At 40.4% G+C, this 23,201-nt stretch overlaps 1 protein-coding gene across 1 annotated transcript in view; it reads left to right on the forward strand.

Moving 5' to 3' along the window:
- Nucleotides 1-23,201, forward strand: part of SORCS3 (sortilin related VPS10 domain containing receptor 3) — a gene marked incomplete at both ends in the record, with an annotated part of 267,292 nt that overhangs the window by 198,099 nt on the left and 45,992 nt on the right. Inside the window, 7 exons of the mRNA XM_079535589.1 lie at nucleotides 5,126-5,215; nucleotides 7,981-8,160; nucleotides 9,978-10,124; nucleotides 10,810-10,912; nucleotides 14,882-14,958; nucleotides 15,057-15,148; nucleotides 17,969-18,076. Of these exons, the coding sequence (XP_079391715.1) occupies nucleotides 5,126-5,215; nucleotides 7,981-8,160; nucleotides 9,978-10,124; nucleotides 10,810-10,912; nucleotides 14,882-14,958; nucleotides 15,057-15,148; nucleotides 17,969-18,076 (797 nt within the window). The remainder of the gene's footprint in view (nucleotides 1-5,125; nucleotides 5,216-7,980; nucleotides 8,161-9,977; nucleotides 10,125-10,809; nucleotides 10,913-14,881; nucleotides 14,959-15,056; nucleotides 15,149-17,968; nucleotides 18,077-23,201) is intronic.

Consider the following 23,201-nt stretch of genomic DNA (forward strand, 5'->3'; position numbering starts at 1 on the left):
ATATAAACTGATTTTGTCCCTTGGTGACTTGAGGGCATTAGGGTGCACTGAGCACTAGTGTCCACCAGGGCCTTATATTTCTGTGGTTCTGATGTGCCAGGCCATCTAATCCACACAGTCCAATAAACTCTATTATCCCTTTCCCCCCCCGGCTGGGGGCAGGGCCCCTCTATTTGTTACCTCCGTTGTCTGCAGCAACTGGAGCAATCACCTTTTTGGAGAAGTTCACCTTGGTGGTTGATTTGCCTTGTAATTTTTTTACCCGTGCTTGAAGTGCAGGAGTAGGTTGCTTATGCCACTTCTTCATATCTTCTCCATGGTCACGTAGGTAATGCCACAAGGCAAAACGTGACGTAGTCTTACTGTTGTCACTTGCTCGAGCAGGAGAACGTCTCCTTTTGATAGCTGAGACGTTGGATGACACAGGCTGGGGGGAAACCAAGTTGATCAGTCCCTCCAGTAGGCTGTCTTGGGAATTCTGATCTCCAGTGGTTGTATCTGTTACCACCATGGATCCATCAGCATTAGGCACGGTAGACAGTTTGTCTATGCTACCTTCTTGCTTGCTCTCCATTCTGTTCAGCTTTTCAGCTACCTTTGCAATGGCTGAAACACAAACTCGTAGAGGGCTTAAATGTAACTCAAAGTCTTGAAGTTTATTAATCAGTTCATTTATAAGGGGTCTTCTTTCCCCTCTGCCATACATAGCTGCAAATGTACTGGCGTACTTTTCTGGTGCAGTCTTTGTGAATGTACGCCACATGTTTGGTGTACACTTGACTCTCTCAGGATCATGCTCTTGGTCTGGATCATCAGGAATGAAATCAGGGCTATGTAGCATTTCCACCACAGCACATTCTCTCAAATAACTGATGCCTTTCTCTATATCAGTCCATTTCTTTTTCTCAGGCATCAGATCGTCTTTGAAGGGGTATCTTTCTTTTACAGCTAACAATATCTGCTTCCAGAGAGTGAAGGCCTGGTTCTGGCATGTACCAATGCCTCTGTCAATGGCTGAGTCCCTAGCAATGCCACCCAGTTGGCGAGCTTCTCTACTATCTAGCCACACACTGTTGGCCCCATTGTCCCAACATCGAAGTAACCAAGTGGCAATAGGCTCACTTGGGTGACGCGAGAAGTCTTTTCTCAGACTTCGAATTTCATTCATTTTCAGAGATCGATCAACAAGGGTAACAATATCTTGCTCACCTCTTCCTCTTTCAGGACTTCTTGTTGCCCTCATAGGCATTGGTGACTGTGGTCTTACTGAGGGCCCCTCCCCTGGACTCAGGGGTGCTTCTCTTAGACCTCGGAGCCAATCCTCTGGACCTCTTTCCTCCTCTTTCTTCTGTTCTAACTGAGTCGAGATTCGTTTTGTTTTTCGTCCTCTTACAGGGGCGACTGACATCAATTGTGGTGCCTCCTGTGGTTGATCAGGTTGGTCAGTTCTGATGCTCTCACCCTCTAGCTCTGCTTGGAGTCTGTCTTGTTTGACCATGAGAGTAGTTAGTTCAGACTGGAGGGTGTCTCGCTCAGTTTGGAGGGTGTCGAGTTTGGATTGGAGAGAGTTTCGCTCGGATTCGAAGGCATCTCGTTGAGATTGGAGATTCCTTCTCTCAGCTCGGAGATTCTCCCCTTCGGCTTGGAGACTTTCTCTTTGCGTTTGGAGACTCTGTTTCTCAACTAGGAGACTCTCTCTCTGGACCTGGAGACTCTCCCTCTCGATTCGGAGGGCATCTCTCTCGGACTTGAGGATATCCCTCTCAGCTCTCAGACACTCTCTCTCACTTTCACAAACTCTCTCCCTTTTTGGGATACTATTGAATAAGGCCCGATAAGCATTAGCCAGCCCCAAATCATTTGTGCCTCCTCAGATCTGCCTGAGCCGCAACATTTCTGTCTCAAATAAATGCTTAAGCTTTCAGGGTCTTTCAGGTGTTCAGGAGTAAAGTTCCATGACACCGAAGATGTCCATCTCTCTAAAATCTCTCCCAAGCCTCTCCACACTCCCTGCCATTCCGTATTCTCTGGTTTTGGGGAAGGCTTCCTCAAAATACAATAAATACAAAAGCTGACTGAAATAATGAACAGTAAATTCAGGGAGATTAACAATGCAATCAGGTGAGCATTCAAAAACTGCATAAAGGATTCAAAGGAGAGACTGGGAACCTGTTTAAAAATCCCAAGTTCTGTGAAATTAGCAGCTCCCTCTGCAAACAGGTTTAAAAGAGAAAGTGGAATCATTTTCTTTTCTCTCTTTATGGGAGCAAGATAGCAGTGCTCAAAGTTTACAAATATCCCAGAACACTGGCAGTCCGCCTAGACTTTCAAGGTCAAGTTTTCAGTGAGCACCTGTGAAAAAGATAAACTTTCCCAACAAAGCTCTCTGAGAGCAGAGAGAGATTCGTTCTAAAAAGCTAAAAAACAGCCTTTGCCCGCATTCTCCACCAAGAATGTCAACGGTTTACGGGCTGGCTTGGCCCGGTTCCGTGAGGAGCAGGGCAGAGGGATCTGCAGATCCGCGCCTCCGGAAAAAAAAGGAAACAGGAGACCCCAAAATAATTAAAACAGCGGCACCGATCTGAGGAGAAACAAACTAATTTACTAAGTATATTATCGGAATGCAAGATAACACACTATAATACAATATAATCAGAATTGAAGCTAATAAATCAAATATAATGAGAGAGAGAATGTCCGAAAGTTGGATAGGCCTCACCACAACGCTGAGGTGAGATGCGCAGTCCAGTTGAGCAGCAGGGAGACGGGAGCAGTGCCTGCGACGAAGGGCAGGCGAGAAAGAAACAATCAGGCAACCTTGCAGGAGTTAAACCTCCTCTCCCTGACCGCAAGGTCCCCTGGGGAATGTATTTCTTCTTCTCTTCAGGGCAGGTACCCAGGACTTGAGCATTGACAGTTAAAGTCCCAGTGCCCCACATGATGTTATGATGTGGAATACCAAAAGCCAAAAATCACAAAACCATGACAGTATGAAACTTTTTAACTATGTAATGGGTGTAGCAGATTTGAAATAGAACCTGTTTTTGACACAGAGCTGGGGGAATTTGATCACCCCTTGATCTTGGATTGTGAGCTGTTTCCTATGTTAATTAATCATTATAGCATCCTTCTGAAGTATATAAACATTCTTATCTGTATCTTAAAGCAGAATCAATGCCTATGTTGCAGTCCATCAGAAGAGGTAGGTATTGAGCACAGGGACTTAGCCAAGTAGTCTCTGGACATATTAATTCCAATCTTTACCCTGTTATATACACTAAGCTGGCATTGAGGTCACAAGTGGTGTAAAACAAGTTGATGCTGCACAGTTATGTCAGTTAGAATGTGGGTCTTCCTGTGCAGGTCAGAAATACTACCAAGAGAATAGGGGATACTGAAATATTCCCTGTGCTTTTAAGGTAGAATCACCTAGAAGTGATGATGCTTTGTGCAATGTATTTACAGTTGATAAGGAGATACAATTGCTGCAGATACTAATTTTATCCTTTAAGTTGTATTGACTGTGTATCAACAGCATAGTTTGTTCTTCACTATGAAAACTTGATTTTGGTAAGATAATATTAGATGGGAAAGATATCCTTTCAAAATAACACTACTACAGTCCTTTCACTATCTTCACACCTGGAGGGCAGAGCCCATAGATGCTGCTGTGTCAGTCCGCAATGAGCTCTACCTGCAGTGAGAGTCAAGTGACTCTTGTTCTCTCTCTGCTCCTGGCTTGTTTTGAGACTATAGGCAAATTGCTTTCCATTTGCACTTCTATCTCACCTTGGCTTTAGCTATATGTTGTCTATAATTTCAGTTCACTATGATATGGGCTTTTTTTCCTGGTTTCATATGTGGTATATGGCATAATGATTGTTTTTTATGTTTTATTTTTTATTTTGGGAGTAATAAATGTGACTGTAATAACATTACAAGTAAGAATGGTAAACAGGCAGAAGGAGAAATTTCTATGTGTGCAGCCTGTCCTATTACTAAACCTTATTTTCTTCCCAGTTTTTCAAGCTGTTAATAGAAAAACCTTATCTTGACTAGATTAGGTACCAAATTTCATGACCAGTGATATAGTGTCCTTCAAATGACAACTTCTCTAGGGAAGAATGCTACTATCTGGAGGTGATATCTTACTGAGAATATAATTGATGCTATAGAAATATTCCATGTAAGCTTATTCTGAAATATCACTATCAGATAAAAAGGAGTATATCTAGAAAAGAATCATGGACCTTTGTTAGCTTTACTGGAAACCATAGAAGCCAACAAAAGCATATAATAAATGCTTTGTGTTATTGTTCTATCTCAAAAACTGCAAGCTTGCCAGAACAGCAGGATATGGAAAACTCACCAATGTAAGCCTGGTTGTAGTGAGATCTGAAATGGTGCCAAAGAACACCCATGACAAGAGTAAAGGACTAGTGACAAGTTTAAAATCCCATATATTGCACATTATCAGAGCTAGATTTCATCGATGTATCGATGTACAGCATTTGTATGCAGCCTTTACACCTCCTCCATTCCATAATACCACAGACTTGGACATCTATCAGTTTCCCTTACGTTTTCATTTAGGGATGATATGATTTCAGAAAAGCTAGCTTTATAGGGACAGAGAGCATCTGAATGCTTAGCTTTTTATGAGAACACTCTGCGTTTACTGTTTGCATTAAATAATGTTTGTGTGCAGCTCTCGTGTTAGTCACTGCAAATGATTGTTGAAAGACAATTGGAGAGACTTTAAATTACTTGGCCAAGGTAGTTGAATTCAAACCATGTGATGAAAACCAGGTCATTTTCTTTCTTCCACGCGAGACCTTAAACTTTACAATTTTCACTTTTTTTGTGAGATACTTAACATTCAGGTCATGCTGGAATTGAAGCATGAGAGATAAGCTGTGCCATTGTACTTTCCATTTTAAGTAATAATTGTCCAACCCTCACAAGTCTGGGATTTCTCTGATGGAGTTATACAGAGGCTTCCAGGGACAGCTGTGCAGGTCATAGAAAAGATATCTGAAAAAAAATAGTTGTTAAACCCTCTTAGAGGTGTCAGCATACGGTGTCTCACAAGGGCCATCACTCACTTTCTTTGATGTTTCCACAGGTGACAGCTGGTGGAAGAGCAAATTACTATGTGTCATACAGACGGGAGCCTTTTGCACAGATTAAATTGCCCAAATACTCTCTTCCTAAGGTGAGTGCACCATTTATGAACACAAACAAATAATACCTTTAATAGCATAGCTTGCCCAGTGGTGAAGCATCCTCTCTGGGAAACTATATTTGTTGTGCTTCCTGAATAATCTTTCTTAAATATGAAGTTAGGATCTTTATCTGCCTTTGATCTGTGAGTATTTCAGAAAAAGCAGATTCTGTAAAGAGCAAATGGGAATGAACAAGTACCTCAAAAAATAGGCAGGCTGAACCAACTCCTCCTGGACAGATCTGCTATGAACTGTTTTCCCCAGTCTTGTTTTACTTTTTACTAAAGATTTCTCTGGTAAGCCTTTTCATAGCACTGGGGGTACTGGAAAATGCTTAGGATGCTGTGTACTACTGCAGTCTCTATAACGTGTTCCATAGAGTACAAGACACAGCAGATCCACTGTCCACATCCCATGTTTGGAAATTGTCAATAAATCATGGAATAAATCATGGAAAAAAAATTGTCTGCCTTAGAAGTTGTGTCTTAGTGATACTTTGGATGCATAAGAGCACTGTATGATTTTGCTTATGAGATGACTCAGATGGCAGTGCCTAAGATGAGCAGTTACTGGCAAAGCTGGGAAGGAGGGAAGCCAGTATTTCTCATACAACTGTGCTGGCTTTCCTCACTTAGGGTTTAGCTATCTACCAGATGGAATGTGTCAAACCTCAGCGAGAATACATCCCTGAAATGATACTCAAATTCTCTAGTGCAGTCCTTACTTAGAATTGTGCAGAGCAGAAGGGACCAAACTTAAAGCTGCCTTGACTGATACAAGTTTCTAGGTAGCTCAGACCATTCCTGCTCTTTGTAACTGAGACTACTGTTGTATAGGACTGATACTGCAGTAATGACCTTCCCCTTTATTCCATAAGTGAAAATTTTTGTGTGGTAACTCTGTAATTGTTGCGCAGAGTTGAATGGTGCTATGGATATTGCCAATAATGTACCTACAGCCTAGCATATACTGGATTCTTGCTTCAGCTTTTGGCTGTGAACTTTTACTAGCTGTGAGAAATTTGTAGTACTGTACCTTGACTTCTTCACATTTGGGTTGATGATAGTTCACAGTGTATACACTTGTATAGCACAAATATAGGTTTTTTTTTCTTTTGTCCTTCTTTGCTATTGTCAAATGTCTGACCAGCTTTGGAAACACCGCTGCCTTTTTCATGAGAAAAGTGGTATTTATGCTTCCGATTTACTGAGTATTGAAAGCTGCCCATCAATAAAAAGACAAGTGAATGGAGAGAATGAGTGCCCTGTGAGTGTCCTGACTGATGCTGTCATAGGTTGCTGGCCTGCTCTGAAATGGGTTTTTTGGTGGCCTTGGGTTATAACAGATGCATAGTAAAAAAAATCTGTATTGCTTTTGTTATTTAAAAATCAAAACTATTTTTAAGTAAGATTTCATGGCAAAGTCATTTAGCCATGTAAAGGAAGTTGTTCGTGTTTCTCTTAGTCATCAAAAAACTTTTGCTGTACTGTAAAAACTCCCCTATTAGTTGTACATTAGTGAGTTATGCCTGAGCTGTGAGCATTTGTGAGGCTGGTAATGGGGTAATGCAGTATTTCCACTGCAACTGATCAAAACAGATTGAAGTCACTGAGAGATTTGCTTTATTTTCATGCTGCTAGTCTAGGTTGTGTATGTTTTTAGTCTGCAAGGAATTAGAAGTGTTGTGCAAGATCCAAACATTAATCAGGGTTCCTTGGCATCCTGGGAAAATTTTGAACTTATAGGTAAGTGAAGTCCCACATAGCCATTGTGTCTCTGATTCTAGTGGATCCAGTGTTAGTTCATTCAGCAAGGGTGGCAGGGATGAAGTGTTTCAGTACTTATCGCTACACTGAAAATCATTTCCAGGTTGTGAACTTGCTTTAAGGAAACACTGAGGAAATGCACTGTCAAATCTTTGATATTAAAACTAAATGGAGGAAGCTTCCAGTAGAGCACTTAAACAGACTGCCCAGAGAGGTGATGGATGTCCTGTCCCTGGAGACATCCAAGGTCAGGCTGAATGGGGCTCTGAACACCTGATCAGTCTGTAGGTGTCCCTGTTCATTGGAGGGGAGTTGGACCAGATGGCCTTCAATGGTTCCTTTCAACTCGAACAATTCTAAAATGTTGTCGAACCGTGTCCTGATCACTGGAAGAAATCCAGTAAAGGTTGGTGGGTGGTCTGGTTGTTTGGTAGTCACTATTGGACAAACATTCCATAGAAAATTATGTTATTAAAAATCACTACCAACACTATCTTAAACTCCTTATTCCTCAACTTCAGGAATATGTAAACTCACTTTGTTGTTGTTGTTCTTTTAAACTAATTCTTTACCTGTTGGAAACAAAGTCTTTTAGGTAAGCATGTGGATGAAAATTGTCTCTAATTTAGCTACAGTGGATCTACTGAGTATGGGAGAACTCCTGGCTCCAAGACTGTGAATTTTCCATGAATGATAAAGCTCACTTTCAAATTTATAAATAAAAAATGAAGCTAGATGAAATTCCTTGAAGCTACCAAAAATGAAGAAAGGAAAAACCCTTTGCCCACCTGGTGGTCATTAAAAAAAAAAAATGCAGAAAAGTCACAATAGTGATAATTTATTGGCTTCCTCTAACAGAAAATTGTTTAACATACCTATAATTCACACTCCATCTCCATTCTTCCATAAGTCATGGTAACTATTACATGTCCCAAAGGGCAAAGAAATATAGAGGTCCTAGTAATAGGTCTTTTTTCTTCTTTGTACAGGACATGCATATTATAAGCACAGCTGAGAATCAGGTATTTGCAGCTGTTCAAGAGTGGAACCAGAATGATACATACAACCTGTATGTTTCGGACACCCGAGGGGTTTACTTCACTCTGGCCTTGGAAAATGTGAAAAGCAATAGAGGACTGGAGGGGAATGTCATGATTGACCTTTATGAGGTATGTAGTAAAGGTCATCCTACAAGAACTACAACAGTTCAGGCAAGTGTAAATCACTTACCATCCTTCCAAGATCTTCATTTGTTTTGGAATCAGCCCAGAGGCACTTAGTGAATTTGATGCTAAGCTTACTCATGTGGGGATAGATACAGAGTGTTCTGCTATGCAGATGATAATTGTTGTGGGTTTTTTTGTTTTTTTTTCTCAAGTGGATGTCTAGATATGCTATATAACATCTCCAAAAGGGAAGACTGTTGTCCCTTTCATTCTAATCTAGATGTCTAGAGAAGGTCTAGAAATACAGGTGTTCTCCTTTGGATAGCTAGAGACATCTGGTCACAGGCAGGGAATATAAATTCCACCTTTGTAAGCACTAATCAATAAGTGAATTGTAAACAAAAGCTTATAGGTGTCATTTGCTTAGAGATAACAAATAACATTTACCCTTAGTGATCTGTTCTCATTCTCTTGCTAGGCTTTTCAGTTGTCCATTCAAAGTAGTTGCTCCAGTACTGGTTTAGTCAAAGCATTCTGGCTTTGGTGGATTAATCCTACTGGCTGAAAGATCTGCTGAGGTTCAGAGCTCAGTGCTCTGCCAGCAAGAAACAGCAAGATCAACTTACTGGTAGTACTAATAGTGATTGCAGAGTAGCTTGAGAAAGTTTTAGTATAACACTGAGAAATGTGTTTCCAGTTTCCCATAAGTCTGAATTATATAAAAATTTATTTCATCCAGAATAATGCCAGTTAAACAACATCATGAATTTGTTTATAAAAATCCAATTGGTTTAAGGCAGTGAGTAACACAAGTAACACATGGATCATTACAAAGGACAGGCTTTATATTTTATTCTTGCTTGCTTAAATATATTTTCCTGCCTTTAAAAAAAGATGTACTTCTGTATTGTAATGAGCCAGCTGAAGTAAACATGCATTATCTCCTATTTCTGGGCAAAGTCAATATTCTCCACTTGTGTACTAGTCTTTATTGATAAATACCAATGGGGATTTTCATGGGGTCTTTCCAAGGGTAGTGTCACTCAAGAGTCTTTAGAGCTGGAAGTATTTGCATCCTGGCTCTTGCCTGGAAGTTCCAGATTTGCAGCAAGCTTCTCCTTCCTGTCTCACTTTCAGAGCTGTGCAATAGAGACCAAACAACATGAAATCTGCTTAGGAACATTTTTTCCTAAATGCAGTCCTTTTTGGCAGGACTGCTTTCTGTTGGAATTAGTTCTGTTGACAAAATTCAAAACATTTGGAACAACTGGGTTGATTTTGACAGAATTTAGGAATGGAGGAAAATCGAGTTTGCAAAACATCAGTGTTTAGACATATTCAGGTTTTCCTGAATTCTGAAGAAAAGAAAAAAAAAAAAAAAAGCCTGAAACAAACAGATCCCATCTGCTTCTGGTGTGACCTGCTGCCTTCCATGTTACGGAAATCTGACGAGGGAGTGAAGTGGACCACATCTCCAGGATTACAGATCTAATGTGAGAGGTGGTTAATGCTGTCCTGTCAAGCTCATCACTTACTTGTCTGCAGCCATTTAGGGAAATCTGTAAGTGGACTGTTTGATAGGGATTTGCTCTATGAGTACGCTTGTCTTTTTCTTAAAGAGAGAGGAATGGACAAGGCCCTTTCAACTGTGTAGGAAGTAACAAGATGTACTTGTAATGTCATTCACAACCTTGTAAGGCTGGACTGAGATAGCTTTATTGCTTTTGCAGAGAGCTTTTGCTGCTGAGGGTGCTCAGATGGGCCTTTCCATTGGCCTGATCTTCCGATGTATTTTTTTCATCTCTCTCCGTTTTTCCTAGGTAGCAGGGATCAAAGGCATATTCCTGGCTAACAAAAAGATAGATGACCAAGTCAAGACATTCATTACCTACAACAAGGGCAGAGACTGGCGTTTGCTGAAGGCACCAGACACCAATCTGCGAGGCGATCCTGTAGTTTGCCAGCTGGTGAGTGGCAGACCTTTTCAAAGGTCTCAGAAAGCTGACTCCTTTTGAGGCTCTTACATAAGTCACTGGGTTAAAAAAACTTCAAATGAAGCTGAGTAGGAGAGATTCTTGCCTGTCAGAGTACTGCAGAGTCAGGTGCTCCACAGTAGGGCACAGTTTACAGATAAGAGCTTTAGGTTGGATTCGCAACATAGTTCAACATCATTCGGTGAACAGTTATGTTCTATTCTTTCACAGGGACTGTAGCTCCAGTGTTTCCAAGGAGTGCTGTTTTACTGGTGACTTTCTCTGTGTGTTTTCCTCCTGATTTGCTAGGGGTTAAGAGAGTTCCCTTAAGTATATTGCCCTTAAATTCTGTGACGCTATACAAATAGAAAATTTTCACCATCTTGCTTCAACTTTTTTTATGCAACTTAAAATGGAATATGAAAGTTTTTAGTGGAAAGCACTCTAGATCAGATTGATGGTAAAAAAACAATGCAGGTTTTTCTCATTTCTTCTTAATGCTCTCAGATACTTCTATGGTGCTAATTCAAAAAATGAACATATACTTGTAACAGTGCTAAGAGTAGAGGGGTATTTTCAGGAGGTCTGGAGCATCTGTCTTCAGTCAACAAAGGTTCCTCTTTTTATTTGGCTTGTTGAATGTTGAAACTTGTGCCTTTTGTTTGTTTCCTGTCAACAGCCCTTTTGCTCGTTGCACTTGCATCTGCAACTCTCAGAGAATCCATACACTTCAGGAAGCATTTCCAGTAAGGAAACAGCCCCTGGGCTGATGGTGGCAGCAGGTAAGGACTTATGTGCTTCTCAGTGCTCACCCATGTTTCCTTGGGAGTCTGAGTGCGTTTTGAGTTTTTTGGTGTTGATATAAAAGTTTTTAGCTCTGTTTCAGGTAGTGCTAAGCTAGTTCAAATTAACTCCTACCTGCTGTGGACTAGGAGAGAACAAGTGGTCCCTTACTCCAACAGCTGTAATGTCTGACAGGTACTCGTTTCTGAGCAATAACCCATGTGTGGGTCTAAGCCCAAATCTGTGTATGATCATTACCAACTGTCGTTATTAATTCCTCTTGCTTGACTATCTTACAATCGCTATTGTAGGTGTACCCATTTACTGAAGTTAACTATGAATGAGAACTGAGGGCTATAGTCCCAGGCAGTATCAACGATTTCCACCTATTGAGTAACAAGCACAGAATGTTTCCAAAGCCTATTGGGTAAAGCCTGGACTTCATGAGTGCCTGTCTTTTGTGTGGCACCTACTTTCTATGCGGTGTTGCTCCAAGACTGGCAGCATTTCATCAGCACTTTATGGGTCATTGTTGTTGCTGTGCAAATGGTGCTTTAGCAGGTTTCATTGTTTTAATGACAATCTGATACAATACTTGCACAGTGATAATGGCTGACCCCTGTAATTAATCTGACAACCATCATGGGCGCTTTTGTCCTCTGTTGCCTACATACGGTGTGCAGCCTAATCAGGACAGATCGAGATCTCACCCATGCTCAGAGCTCCCACAGCTCTGTGGAAGCTGCTAGGGTAACAAAGTGCTCGCTAAATGGCTGTTGCTATTGAAAACTGGCTTCTGAAGCAGGTAGGCTGTCCTGCCTTTTCTCAGGGATGTTCCTATGTAAATTGAAATATATTTAAGTAACTTAACTGTTCTTTCCAAGGCTCATTTTAACTTGATCTCCTCGTCACTGTATCTCCTTTATTCAGCCCATTAGTGGCTTGCAATTCTGCCATTTTAGCATACTGCCTGTATGAATTTACATTGTTTCTTACAGTCATTTCCCTTTAGCAGTTGTTCCACGCTTCCACGTGTCTGTTGGACTAAGCCAGAACCTAAAAGACAGGTTCCCTTCATGGCATTTATAGCTCCACAAGGGAAATACCGTGTGATTTCCAGTTCACTGATCTGGGCTAAACAGGGCGAGATAATTTGGTTTAAACCTCCAGATCTTCTTATGCTTAGCCAAGTGGAGTCATCACTCCTGGCAGGCCACACTTGCTAGATGGATGCGTAGGAGCAAGCCTACTCAAGATGCTGTGATTGCAGACTTATTTTTCTTTAGCCTTTTAGGAAGCAAATAGAGGAAGTTGAACGGTGAGATTCTAGACATTGATCAACATTGTTAGTAAATGTGGTTCTTTTCAAGCTGATAGTGGATGGGATGAATGCTTTCCCAGTGCAACAATTAACCTTTAAGAGGCAGAATTTCTGCCTTATTGTTTTGTACAATAAGAACTTTAACCTGTTGGGAATATACACATCTGTTTCCACAAACTAGCTTCACAGTAACAGGAGTGTATCAACACGTTAGCAAATATGTTTCAGAATAAGCACTGCTCAAACTCTCTGTTAAGCAATGTCTTACTATATGATTTACAGCAGTGCATTTCCAGCAATGATTGGAAACTCATACAGAGTTTAGATTCTGGCAGAAGGAAGACTGATGTTTTAATATCTAATTCTACAGCTGCCAAATCCCCTTCACTTGTCTGGGAACTAGCTATGTTTTGTAAGATTTGAATCCATATGACTGAATGAAGGTAGATGGAAAGAATGAAGAAAATTATGGAAAAACTTTACACAGAAAAAGAGGGAGAAGTGACATCAACACAGCCTCACCATGTTACTCTTTTCCTGCCACAATTTGGAAATCCCTATTTGGAATGTTCACCTTCCAGTTTTGATATTTAAAAGATTACCGTGCAATATATTCACTTCCATATTTAAGCCAGCAGGTAATTCTTGATGACTTCCACTCATGATAATATACTGGGCTAAAGAGATGTTTGAACCATTGTGGATTTGTTCTTGTGAACCTGGATGTCCCTAAAGACTGACCTTTTATATCATTTATCATGGTAGAGTTTTCTTGTACCTTCGTCTACAATAGTTTGTCATTTTTGCTGGCGTCAGGAAGGAAGATCAGGTAAATGGGCAAAGTATCATTTCCTGTATCATGAGCACTAATAGGAAAGTCGTTCTTGAATTATCCTTCTTCCCAGAGCTAGAAGTTTCATTTTTGGAAATATTGTTGTCACAATAATAGAGCTAGCTGTATTCCATGATGCTGTTGGGAATGCGTCAACCCACAGCTGGGTTTTAGTTTCTCATTTTCCAGCATTAAATGTCAGAAATTCAATTAACATTTTCATTAGGGTGTTTTTATTATGCTCTTGTTGATGCTACAGATGTGATGCTGCAGTGCTACCTCTCCCTTTGCTATTTTTGAAGAAGAAATGTTAGTTTTTCCTTCTTTTCATTGAAATCACTATTGTTTTAAAACCAGTCTTTCTTGTAAGGTATACGAGTGGCTCAGTGTTTGAAAGAATTATGGATTTGACTGCAATGTTGATCATGGCTGTTGATCATTGTGACTGGGAGACTTTCTGGTAATGTTGGTGCTACATCTGCCTGCTTCCTGTGGGACAGATTTTCATATAATCAGAATCTCACCTAGCACTGACGGAAGATGTTGCTGATAGGCTATCAGGAAAAACAGGGTGACTGTGGTAGCTTTTCTGTTAACCACTGGCTGCTTTGGGAAGCAGGGAGGTCTAAGTAAACTAACTTAGAACAGGCCTAAATTCATTATTTGGTGAACCCTAGTGCTTGTAGACATTTTAATTCTGGAAACAGAACCAAGATGCTGACCTCAGGGTAATATGGGGATAAGCGAAGGAGGTTTGTTCAGACCATTTGCAAGTTTTTCAGCTATCACTTGGGATACTTTCCATGTCACTTGTGGAACTTTCAGAGGATGCTCAAAATTCAAGACGGCTGAGGATTCAGTACAAATTCATTATGTACTCTGAATTAAGATGTATCACTGTGAGAGATGAGGTTCTGTATGCCTCTTGGATGAAGTACCTTTGAAAGAATCTGTTTCAAGCTCTGAGGTGGCACCTCCAAATGATGTTTTGCAGGGCTGTCTGTATAGACGGTTCAGGCTGATGTTTGAACTTTGCATTGCTTTGACGTGTGGCATATCCATTCCCTAACACGTGGTGAAGACTGGGTATTTCCCTCTGTAGAACTGTCTGCAGAACACACCATCATAATGGAAATTACAAGATCAAAATTAAGAATCCTAGAATTTGTTAGGTCAATGAGAATGATCGGTATTCTCATAGAATGGTGCTTAGGCTGGTCTCTACCTCTGCTAATTTTTTTTTTTTTTTTTTTTTTTTGGACCCAGCTTAGTTTCCTGCACTGCTCCTGTCCCTGGCTGAGTTTCAGACCCAAACAATCAAGATTTCCTTTAAAGAGAACTAACGTTTCATTATGTCCCAGTCCTCATTAATCGCAAGCCGTCAGCAGACCCAGGAACAAGCTTTGTTCATTTGACTGCAAATTCTGAGATTCATTAAGTTTTTAAGCATTTTAACAGAATCTCAAGTGCGCTTCCAAGGCCCGTAATCATGAACTTCAGTGGGAGCCTAATTTCCACTTTTAAACTCATTTGCATCTTCGGATGCTGTCCTTTGCACAAGAAGGGGAGAGAGACAGACATAATTACATTACGCATGATGAAGACTGGCAGATTACAGAGATTCAACTTGCTAGCCAGAGCGCAGAGATTAAAAGTTCAGAGAAAAATGTGTGTGCAGTGGAATATCTGGTGGCCAGGGTCTTTAGCCACTGTTCGACCACTACTCTGATTTATGTGCACCAAATGGGTGTGTGATTTTGTATGCAGTTTTGTGTTCATCCACAGAAGAATTTCTGACACTCATCTGTTTTGCAGGCAATATTGGCTCTGAGCTTTCCTACACTGATGTTGGCATGTTCATCTCTTCTGATGGTGGGAATTCCTGGAGGCAGGTATGATTTGCAGAGAGAGGGAAAGAATAGAGCCTTTTGCTATTCTTGGTCTTCCTTTTCTGATGGAGTGGAACACTCACGCAGTATTTGCTTTGCAGATCTTCGAGGAGGAATATAATGTGTGGTTTCTGGACTGGGGAGGGGCACTAGTGGCTCTGAAACACACATCAATGCCCATCCGACACTTGTGGTAAGTAAACTTGATACTTTGACAAGTTTTCCTGATGGGTGTGAGACAGTGGTGCTATAATCTCTTGGTCAATCTCTTCTGGTGCCTACAAAATGAGCAAATTAGATTTTTCTTATAAATGTTTTAATGTTTATTTGTTTTTATTGATCTATACTATGATTATCATTCTTCATACAAGTAAAATGGCTATGTACATAATTACATATATGAATTACTCCTAGCACTAAAACATTCTACAATGCTTCAGGTGGGGCTTATTTATGCTAGTGGATCATACATAATAAGAAGCCAGGCTTTGTGTTCCAACTATTTCAGAGGATGTCTCCATCACTTCTGTCTTCTGTTTTCAAAAGTTCGTATTAAAATGCCCTTTCCAAATTAAGGATGGTGAAGATATGTTGCTAAAAGTTACTGATTCCTAAAGGATTTCACTTCTGTTTTATCATAAGCAAACTTGTAGCAGTCAGAACTTAAGAGTAACGATTCTGAGTCAGGACCACTAAGCTAGTCTGTCTAGGCCACCATCCCCTTGCCAACAGCCTCCATAACTGGGACGTATACAGGGTAGACCTCTAATGATGCTCTCAGCAGACTAAAGCTATTTTCTGCTCAGGATCTTTCTGTTTGTGGTTAGTGTGTTGTTTTGGTGTGACTAGAAACATTTGCCTGTGCTAGGTAATTTGGTAATCATGGCCATACTTGAAGTTTCTTCAGGAAAGAGGACATCAAGAAGACCATGGCCAAGCCTTTAAACCAAGTCACGTAGAAGCCAAGGCAGGAGAGTTATATATTAGCCAAGGGTAGGAGTCACCAGCAGTAGGTGCATCAGGCTGTGACAAGTTGAGCTCTGGAAGAGTGAAAGGTGAGCCACTTTTTGAAAGAGTTCTGAGGCATGTATTAACCATTTATAGCTAAATTCTTCAACCAAGGTGTAACTGTTTTAATTGTCTTTCCTTGTGGAGGCTCTTTGGATCTAACAAGTGCGCTATGTGTACAAGCATGTACTTAGATTTCAGGAAAGATTTTGGTCACAGGTGAACTTTGCATAGGAACTGAGAACCCAATTCACCTTTGTCTGCCTTGGAAAGTTTCCTTTCAGATTTCTTCCTCTTTACCTAATCTCATGAAATGCTGAATGCAGTATATTTGCTTTATATTGCCTCAGAAGACACCCATTTTATGAACAGGAGCGGAATAAATTAAAGGGTATATGTATATCTATTAGTTCTCAGACTGAGACATTGTACAGTAAGTTTCATCCTAGAGAAAAGAGGTGCAGATAATTGAAAAGCTGAGAGAACTTTAGCTAACCTAATGAAGTGTGCTGTTCCCCAGAAATTGAAATGCTATTTAGATAGATAAGCATGCAGGCAGAAGAGCATACAAATGCACAGGTGTACAGGAAGATACATACATTTAAATAAATAGATTTGGGACAGATAAGCTTTTTGTATGCTGCTGTTCTTCCAGCTTTCTGTCTTTGGTGTATAATCAGCTTCCCTTTCTAGCAGATGTGCATCGTGAATTGGGTGAAGGTTTTACTAAGTGCTGCTAGAGGCATTTATTTAGGGAATGGTGACTACACTGAAAAAAAAAAGAAACAAACAAACAAAAAAAAAAAACAAAAAAAAACCCTTGGCTTTTACATTATTTAGCTCAGGTTAGTATAACCTGTTGTTTGCACTGACCTCCCAGTCCTTAGATGGTATCTCTGTGTCTCCGATGCTGCCTACTTGGAGTGAGTAGGGCTTAGTTTCCAGTAGGACCCTCTCATGCAAATCCACCTACTCAGGTTCATGCACACTTACATGCACCTCTAAACTTTCCTTGCCTGGAAAATAAGGCAAATTCCTCTTTTATACTCACTTTAAAATGGGAAGTGTTTCCTGCTGCTTGAAGAAGATATTTAGGCCATGATTTTCTCTCTGTTAATGTCCTTTTAAGGTAATCTGTCAGTTTTCACAGCTCAGGTACTTTGGAGAACTCGTAAATGATCCTGCTGGGAGAGATCAAATAATTTCAGAGCCAATAAACCTCTGTGTTTCTCTGTTTATTCTCCCTTTACCAGTAGAACTTGGGGATAAAATTCTGGGCAGATATTTGCAGAAGCAATTGTATGAAGCCTTGGGCAGAGGGAAACCTCACAGATCTCAGAGTTGCTGTTGGGTGGCAGCTTTAGGAGCTGTATGCTGCATGTCAGGCTAACAGTCAGATACAATGGGCAATATGCATACCTTCCTCTGACTGCTTTCTGCATTCTCTGGAGCAGGGTGACATGAAGGCTGGCAGCTCCCCTAAGGCCAGGAAGACAGGAGCAAAGGGGATAACAGGGGCCAGGATCTTTGAACTGGGACCTGTCCCTGTGAATTAGCCCTGGGTACTGGGAACCTTTCTTGGAATAGGGGTAACTATGAACAGGGATAGAGAGATTGTAGCTAATACCATTGCTACACACATGGGCTGAAAAATCCTGTGGTATTGACAACAATTTTCATGCATTTAGACAAGGGCTACTTATGTACTGAGCCTTTCCCCATGCCAGGTGCTCTTGTAGATCCAGAAACAGGACTTGGCAATGCCCCTTTATCTTCTGAGGTCTGAAGTACAGCTGGACCAAGAATATCCATTTTCTTATTGCTAGTGTTTATAAGTTTTTGATCGTTCAAAATATACCAAGAATGTGAATTACGTGGCTAGGAGATTGGTGCCTGTCTATAAATCTAGCTGCTGGGTCTTGCAGACTTCAGCCAACATTCACTTGCCACAGTTGCTCTAAAGTAAGTCTTTCACATGTATAAATCTTGTCTGCTTCTATCCCAGGGTGAGTTTTGATGAGGGAAGATCCTGGAGTAAATACAGTTTCACATCAACACCTCTTTTTGTGGATGGATCCCTTGTAGATCCTGGCATAGAGACTCAGATAATGACGTAAGTATAGCAGCTCTTAACTTTCTTAAAATGTGGTGCAAGAAGGAGTGCATGGAGATCCTGCATTGCATGGTGAGCCTCTCTACTGTGCAGTGTAGCATTGTGTAGCTGCACGTGTAGTATTGCATGAATGCATGGTGTTGATTTGTGTATTATTTTGATGACTGCAGACTCGGGTGCCATGTCCGTGTATCTCAGGTGGCAAACAGATGATGCACTGAAACTTCTCCAAGTAGGAACAGAGCGGTAGGACAAAGAGAGGTGGTCCCTGATCCCAGGCTGTGACTTGTGAGTTCAGATGGAACAGAAGGAAAATCTACTTCTTGTTAGGGTGGCATAGTCATGGTCAGGTTGCTGAGAATTTGTATTACTAACTCTGGATGTTTTCAAGCCTTGACTTGATGAAGCTGCATCTGTCCTAAAATGTAGACAGTGACAGTCTTGGAGTATGAGTTGAACTACTTACATCCAGTGATCCCTTCTTGCAAAGACTGCTTTGACACTGTTCCTTAGATCTGATGGCCCAGGGACTGTAATGCTCTTCAGAGGCCAGTGAAGTAGATGGTTGTACCTAATGTCAGTTCTATGCTTACTCCAGATGTGCTGTTTCACTCTTGTTTCAGTTTGCTGCTGGATATGAATATTCCTCAGCTTTGTTGCTTACTATGTGCATTATGGGTTTTACAAATGATTTTAGTTCAAGATAAAAATTTTCTCAGTGTGCAGATGCAAAGCTGAACTCAAAATAACCTTCCTGAATGGAGATATACTATGATCTACTCATGCTTTGGAAAGAGGAGCCTGGGCTGGTACTGAAGGTGCTTGGACCTTCCTCCTCCCAACAGTGCTGTAGCACTAGATAAGGGCTAAGATATCCTGGCCCCAAGAGCAGACACGTTTCTGAATTTAACAGTAAAGGGAGAGGGGAAACTTTTAAAGTTCAAAGGCACCTCAAAGAGTCATCCGACTTCTCTTGCAAAGCTGATCAGAACACTCTGCTCTGGAATTCCTAACAAAGCAAGAACCAGATGCGCTGCCTTTCTTACAGAGATGCCTTCTTTACCTGTGTTTTATCTGGGCTGAATGGAAAAGATTTCTGAAAAACATCAGAAAACAAACTAGCTAGGAGGCTGTATTTAGACTGGAGCATTCCTGCAAAGCATATCTGCTGTGTCACGAGGAAATGCCCTTGGTTAATCACATCAGACATTGTTGCATGTCTAATATTGTGTCATTCCTGACCCAATTCAGGGATGGGAAACATAGGATAAATTTCACCTTTTGTTTATTCTGCCTTTTGTTTATTCTGCTTTCTGCACCTTACACTGCGAAGTGATTTTCTTTAGTTGCCATAGGAAAGAGAAGCGGACCTGGCATGTTTTCTTCTAGGCTTCAGTCCATCTGCTTACTTAACGTGGCAGGAAAGCGTAGGTGGATCTCATTCCTGTTGTCACAGGTAGTGACAGACTGAGAGTAGACTTCTGTGTATGCTTGTCAGCAGTTTTTTAGGAAAGCTTGGTTAAGATAACAGTTGTCTTGGGCATTTCTGCTAGCGAACTGAATTTGTTCCAACTGGGTTGCATGATTTGTGTTGGTATGCATTTCAGAAAATTGACGTGTATCAGCCTTCCAAGAACAGAAGTGACTGTGAACAGTTTAACTGTTTATTTACATGGAATCTACAAGGCTCACCTTAACTGAAGGTGACTGGGGGAAAATATAGCAAAAGGTCATTTGAGATGACTTTTTTCGCTATTTGTGTCAAGACAAGTGACTTGTCATGGTGCTGTATTTCGGGTAGCTAGTGGATTGGGAAGTTGTAGCTAACTCTAGGCCATCTGTATCTTCTGTTCTGAACTGTCCTAGAGAATCTGGGGTAAGTAATTACGATTATAATTTGTGCCTGTAAAGCATAGGAGTGGCACTCTTAAGGGACTTCAGAGTTTGTTTTCCAAACAGTGCTGGGGCAGCACAATGCAGCCTCCATGCTTCTGTTGCTGACAATTGAGATTATTACTGGGGTAAAGATTGTATCATGTTTGGTAGGGATGCTAGTTCTTTTCTTTCCTCCAAAACCATGCCTTGGCTTCAGCTTTTTCTTCACTGAATAGGAGAATGTGTTTGCATAGAAGACTATGTATCTGTACATCTGCTGCTTCACGGTCAGAAATATTGCCAAGAACAAAACACGACGACTTATCATATACCTGTGAACCTTTTCACAAGACTGCTATGAAGCATCTTATTGGGAATATGCATGCCAATCCCTGACTAAAGATAAGAGCCTACATTCTGTTCAGTCCACATTTTTCTCCAAATGCAGCAATAATGTTCAGCCTTCTGTGCTGGCTGATGTGACAGTTCTCCATGACATTCTTCATGCACTGCAGGATGGGTGTCACTTTCCAACTGTGCATGCAGCTGGGTCTGAACTCAAATAAATCTGCACATCAGCAACTTCATTGAAATCAATGAAGCTAATCAGTTTCAACTAGCTGTGGATTTAGCCCATTTACTTTATAAATCAATTTGGTTTTATTTTGAAGTGGAAGATGCATTTTATATCTAAGGTTATTGTTTCTTTATCTTCATAGTCTTCTGATGGGGAATGTAGATTATGTGTTATCTTGCTAAATATTGTATTGGCTTCTGACTTCTGAGATCTTTGCTGTCATTTTGTTATTATGATTGGTCATCATTAAAAACTTCAAAAATTATTCTTAGGAATCCATAAAAGTCATAAAAAGTAATTTCCCATTAAAATTGCCACAAATGTTTAAATTAATTCTGGTCCACAGTGTTAAGGAACTCACTTAGAAAACAGTCCATTTTTAAAGCTTATCTGAAAATCACTCCTTTTCCAGTTGCTTAAGTATTTATCACAGTGAGTATTTCAGTTAACAAATATGTGAGGACAATGTAGGATCAAACTGAGCTTATAGAAGCTTTGACTAAGAAGAAATCGATGCTTACCTGTTGCTACTGGCCATCCTCTAAGTCAGAATGTGTTATGCAACCCTTCGTGTTTGAAGATACATGTAATTTGCATTTGCAGGTAGAGATCAGAGTGATTTCAAGAAACTGATGGGTGCAGCACAATGGTTTGTAATCAATATCCTCTAATCAAGGACTGGATCATTGTGAACTCTTAAAGTAGAAGCAGAGTGGATGTATAAGTGACGACTGTGTTCATATTAGAGTATTGCCAAACTGAATAGTTGGCTTTTAAGGATTTGTCTCTCATCCTGGAACATGTGAGATATTTAATTTACAGATCTTGGATGATTCCTGTGAACGAAAATTTCTGCTATTTATTTGCATCAAAGTGGTTTACATTCAACTACTACTGAAAAAAACATATATGCTGTGAAGGATGTGTACTAAATAATAATTATAGTCCAGCTATTATTATAACTTGTCCTATGAGGAGAGGCTGAGAGAACTGAGAGAGAACTGAGACTGTTCAGACTGGAGAAGAGAAGGCTCTGGGAGACCTGATAGCGGCCTTTCAACATCTAAAGGGGGGCTGTAAGAATGAAGGAGACAGATTCTTTAGCAGGTCTCTGGTGATAGGACAAGGGAAAATGGTTTCAAAATAAACAGGGAGATTTTGACTGAATATAGTTTTTATGATAAGAACAGTGAGGCACTGGCATAGGTTGCCCAGAGACAGGGGAGGGTGTCCCATCTCTGGAGGCACCCAAGGTCAGGCTGGATGGGGCTCTGAGCACCTGATGGAACTGTAGATGTCCCCACAGGGAAATTGGACTAGATGATCTTTAAAGATCCCTTCCAATGCTAAAGAGTCTATGATTCTATTATTACCATATTGCATTATTAACAATGTTATAGCAATGCTATTTTATTAAAATCAGTATATCAGTAGGATGACTATTATTCCCAACTTGAATTTTGTGGCACATCCTGTGAGTGGGCTTTCTGGCTTATAGGAAGCAGTAACAGCTTTATCAAAGAATTTCGTGTCACTTCATGGCTGTTATGTGAGCAGTTGCAGTAATTGTGTTGTAGGAACATCCTAGGCTTTGGGATCCTGTGCTTTGTGCTGTGTATATTTGTCCTAAACCCTAAAGAACTTAGCAGTATGCTAAAATTTATGAATTTGTGTGTAGGGACATTATATGATTCTGAATATCTTACTGAACTTTGTCATAGTGGAATTTGAAGTTGCTTTTGGTGGGAAATTGGACAAGATGACTTACAGAAGTCTATTACAACTTAGATTATTCTATGATTTTTTTTTTCATATAATGTGGTTGTCAGGGTGAAGAAATGAATTATTTCCTTACAAGCTCTATGGGCTCTACCGTAGGATACTACAGATGTAGATTTGTGATATACAGGCAAGTATGATGAGAGTGAGTGAGCTGAGTTCCAAGTCTAACTTGGAACTACTGGCTAAGCAAGGTGAATCCACTCTTCCTTTTTTCATTCCTGGCTGATCATCCATTTCTGCAGCTCCTTTTCTTGGTATTTCCACAATCATTTCATCTGACAAGATGGATAGTTCAGTTTCCTTAGTGTCACAGTACTTCAGCAGATGTGTGTCAAAACACAACTGCAGTATTTGGTTTAGCTGTGAGGAAAGCAACTGTACAAAACAAAGGGTCTTTTAGGAAAATAACTGAAATGAATAAGGACAGTGGGTTTGGTGCATTTTGAGATGACCCAATGAATCCTGTATCCCTTACTGTGAGTTGTATGTCTTTTCATGACTTTTTGTTCTTGTAGGTTGGGTCTAACTTTTCCACATTGACAAGACCTGGGCACAAGGTGTTAATTGCCTGAGGTAGTTACAAATGAAAAGGAGTTTGGTTGTATTCCTGTTCTAGTGGGTTGTGATATCCAAAAAGAAACAATGTTCTCTTGAAAGGTGCTTATCTATAACATTTAAATCAAAGAGATCTTTGTGGATCAAGTAAAGTTCTTTATGCTGTTCCAGTTCTTACTCTTAATTATTATCTCTACCACTTCATCTACTGAGCTAAGCATTTCTCCAAACCTGCATAAATAGAAATAACCTTTTTACTTCACAGCCTTGCAAAGTTTTGCTATTATTTTATTAGACTCATTATACATGCGTGAATGCAGACACTCATATATAGAT

The sequence above is a fragment of the Tetrao urogallus genome (assembly GCF_951394365.1).
Source record: "Tetrao urogallus genome assembly, chromosome: 5".
Classification (NCBI taxonomy): Eukaryota; Metazoa; Chordata; class Aves; order Galliformes; family Phasianidae; genus Tetrao; species Tetrao urogallus.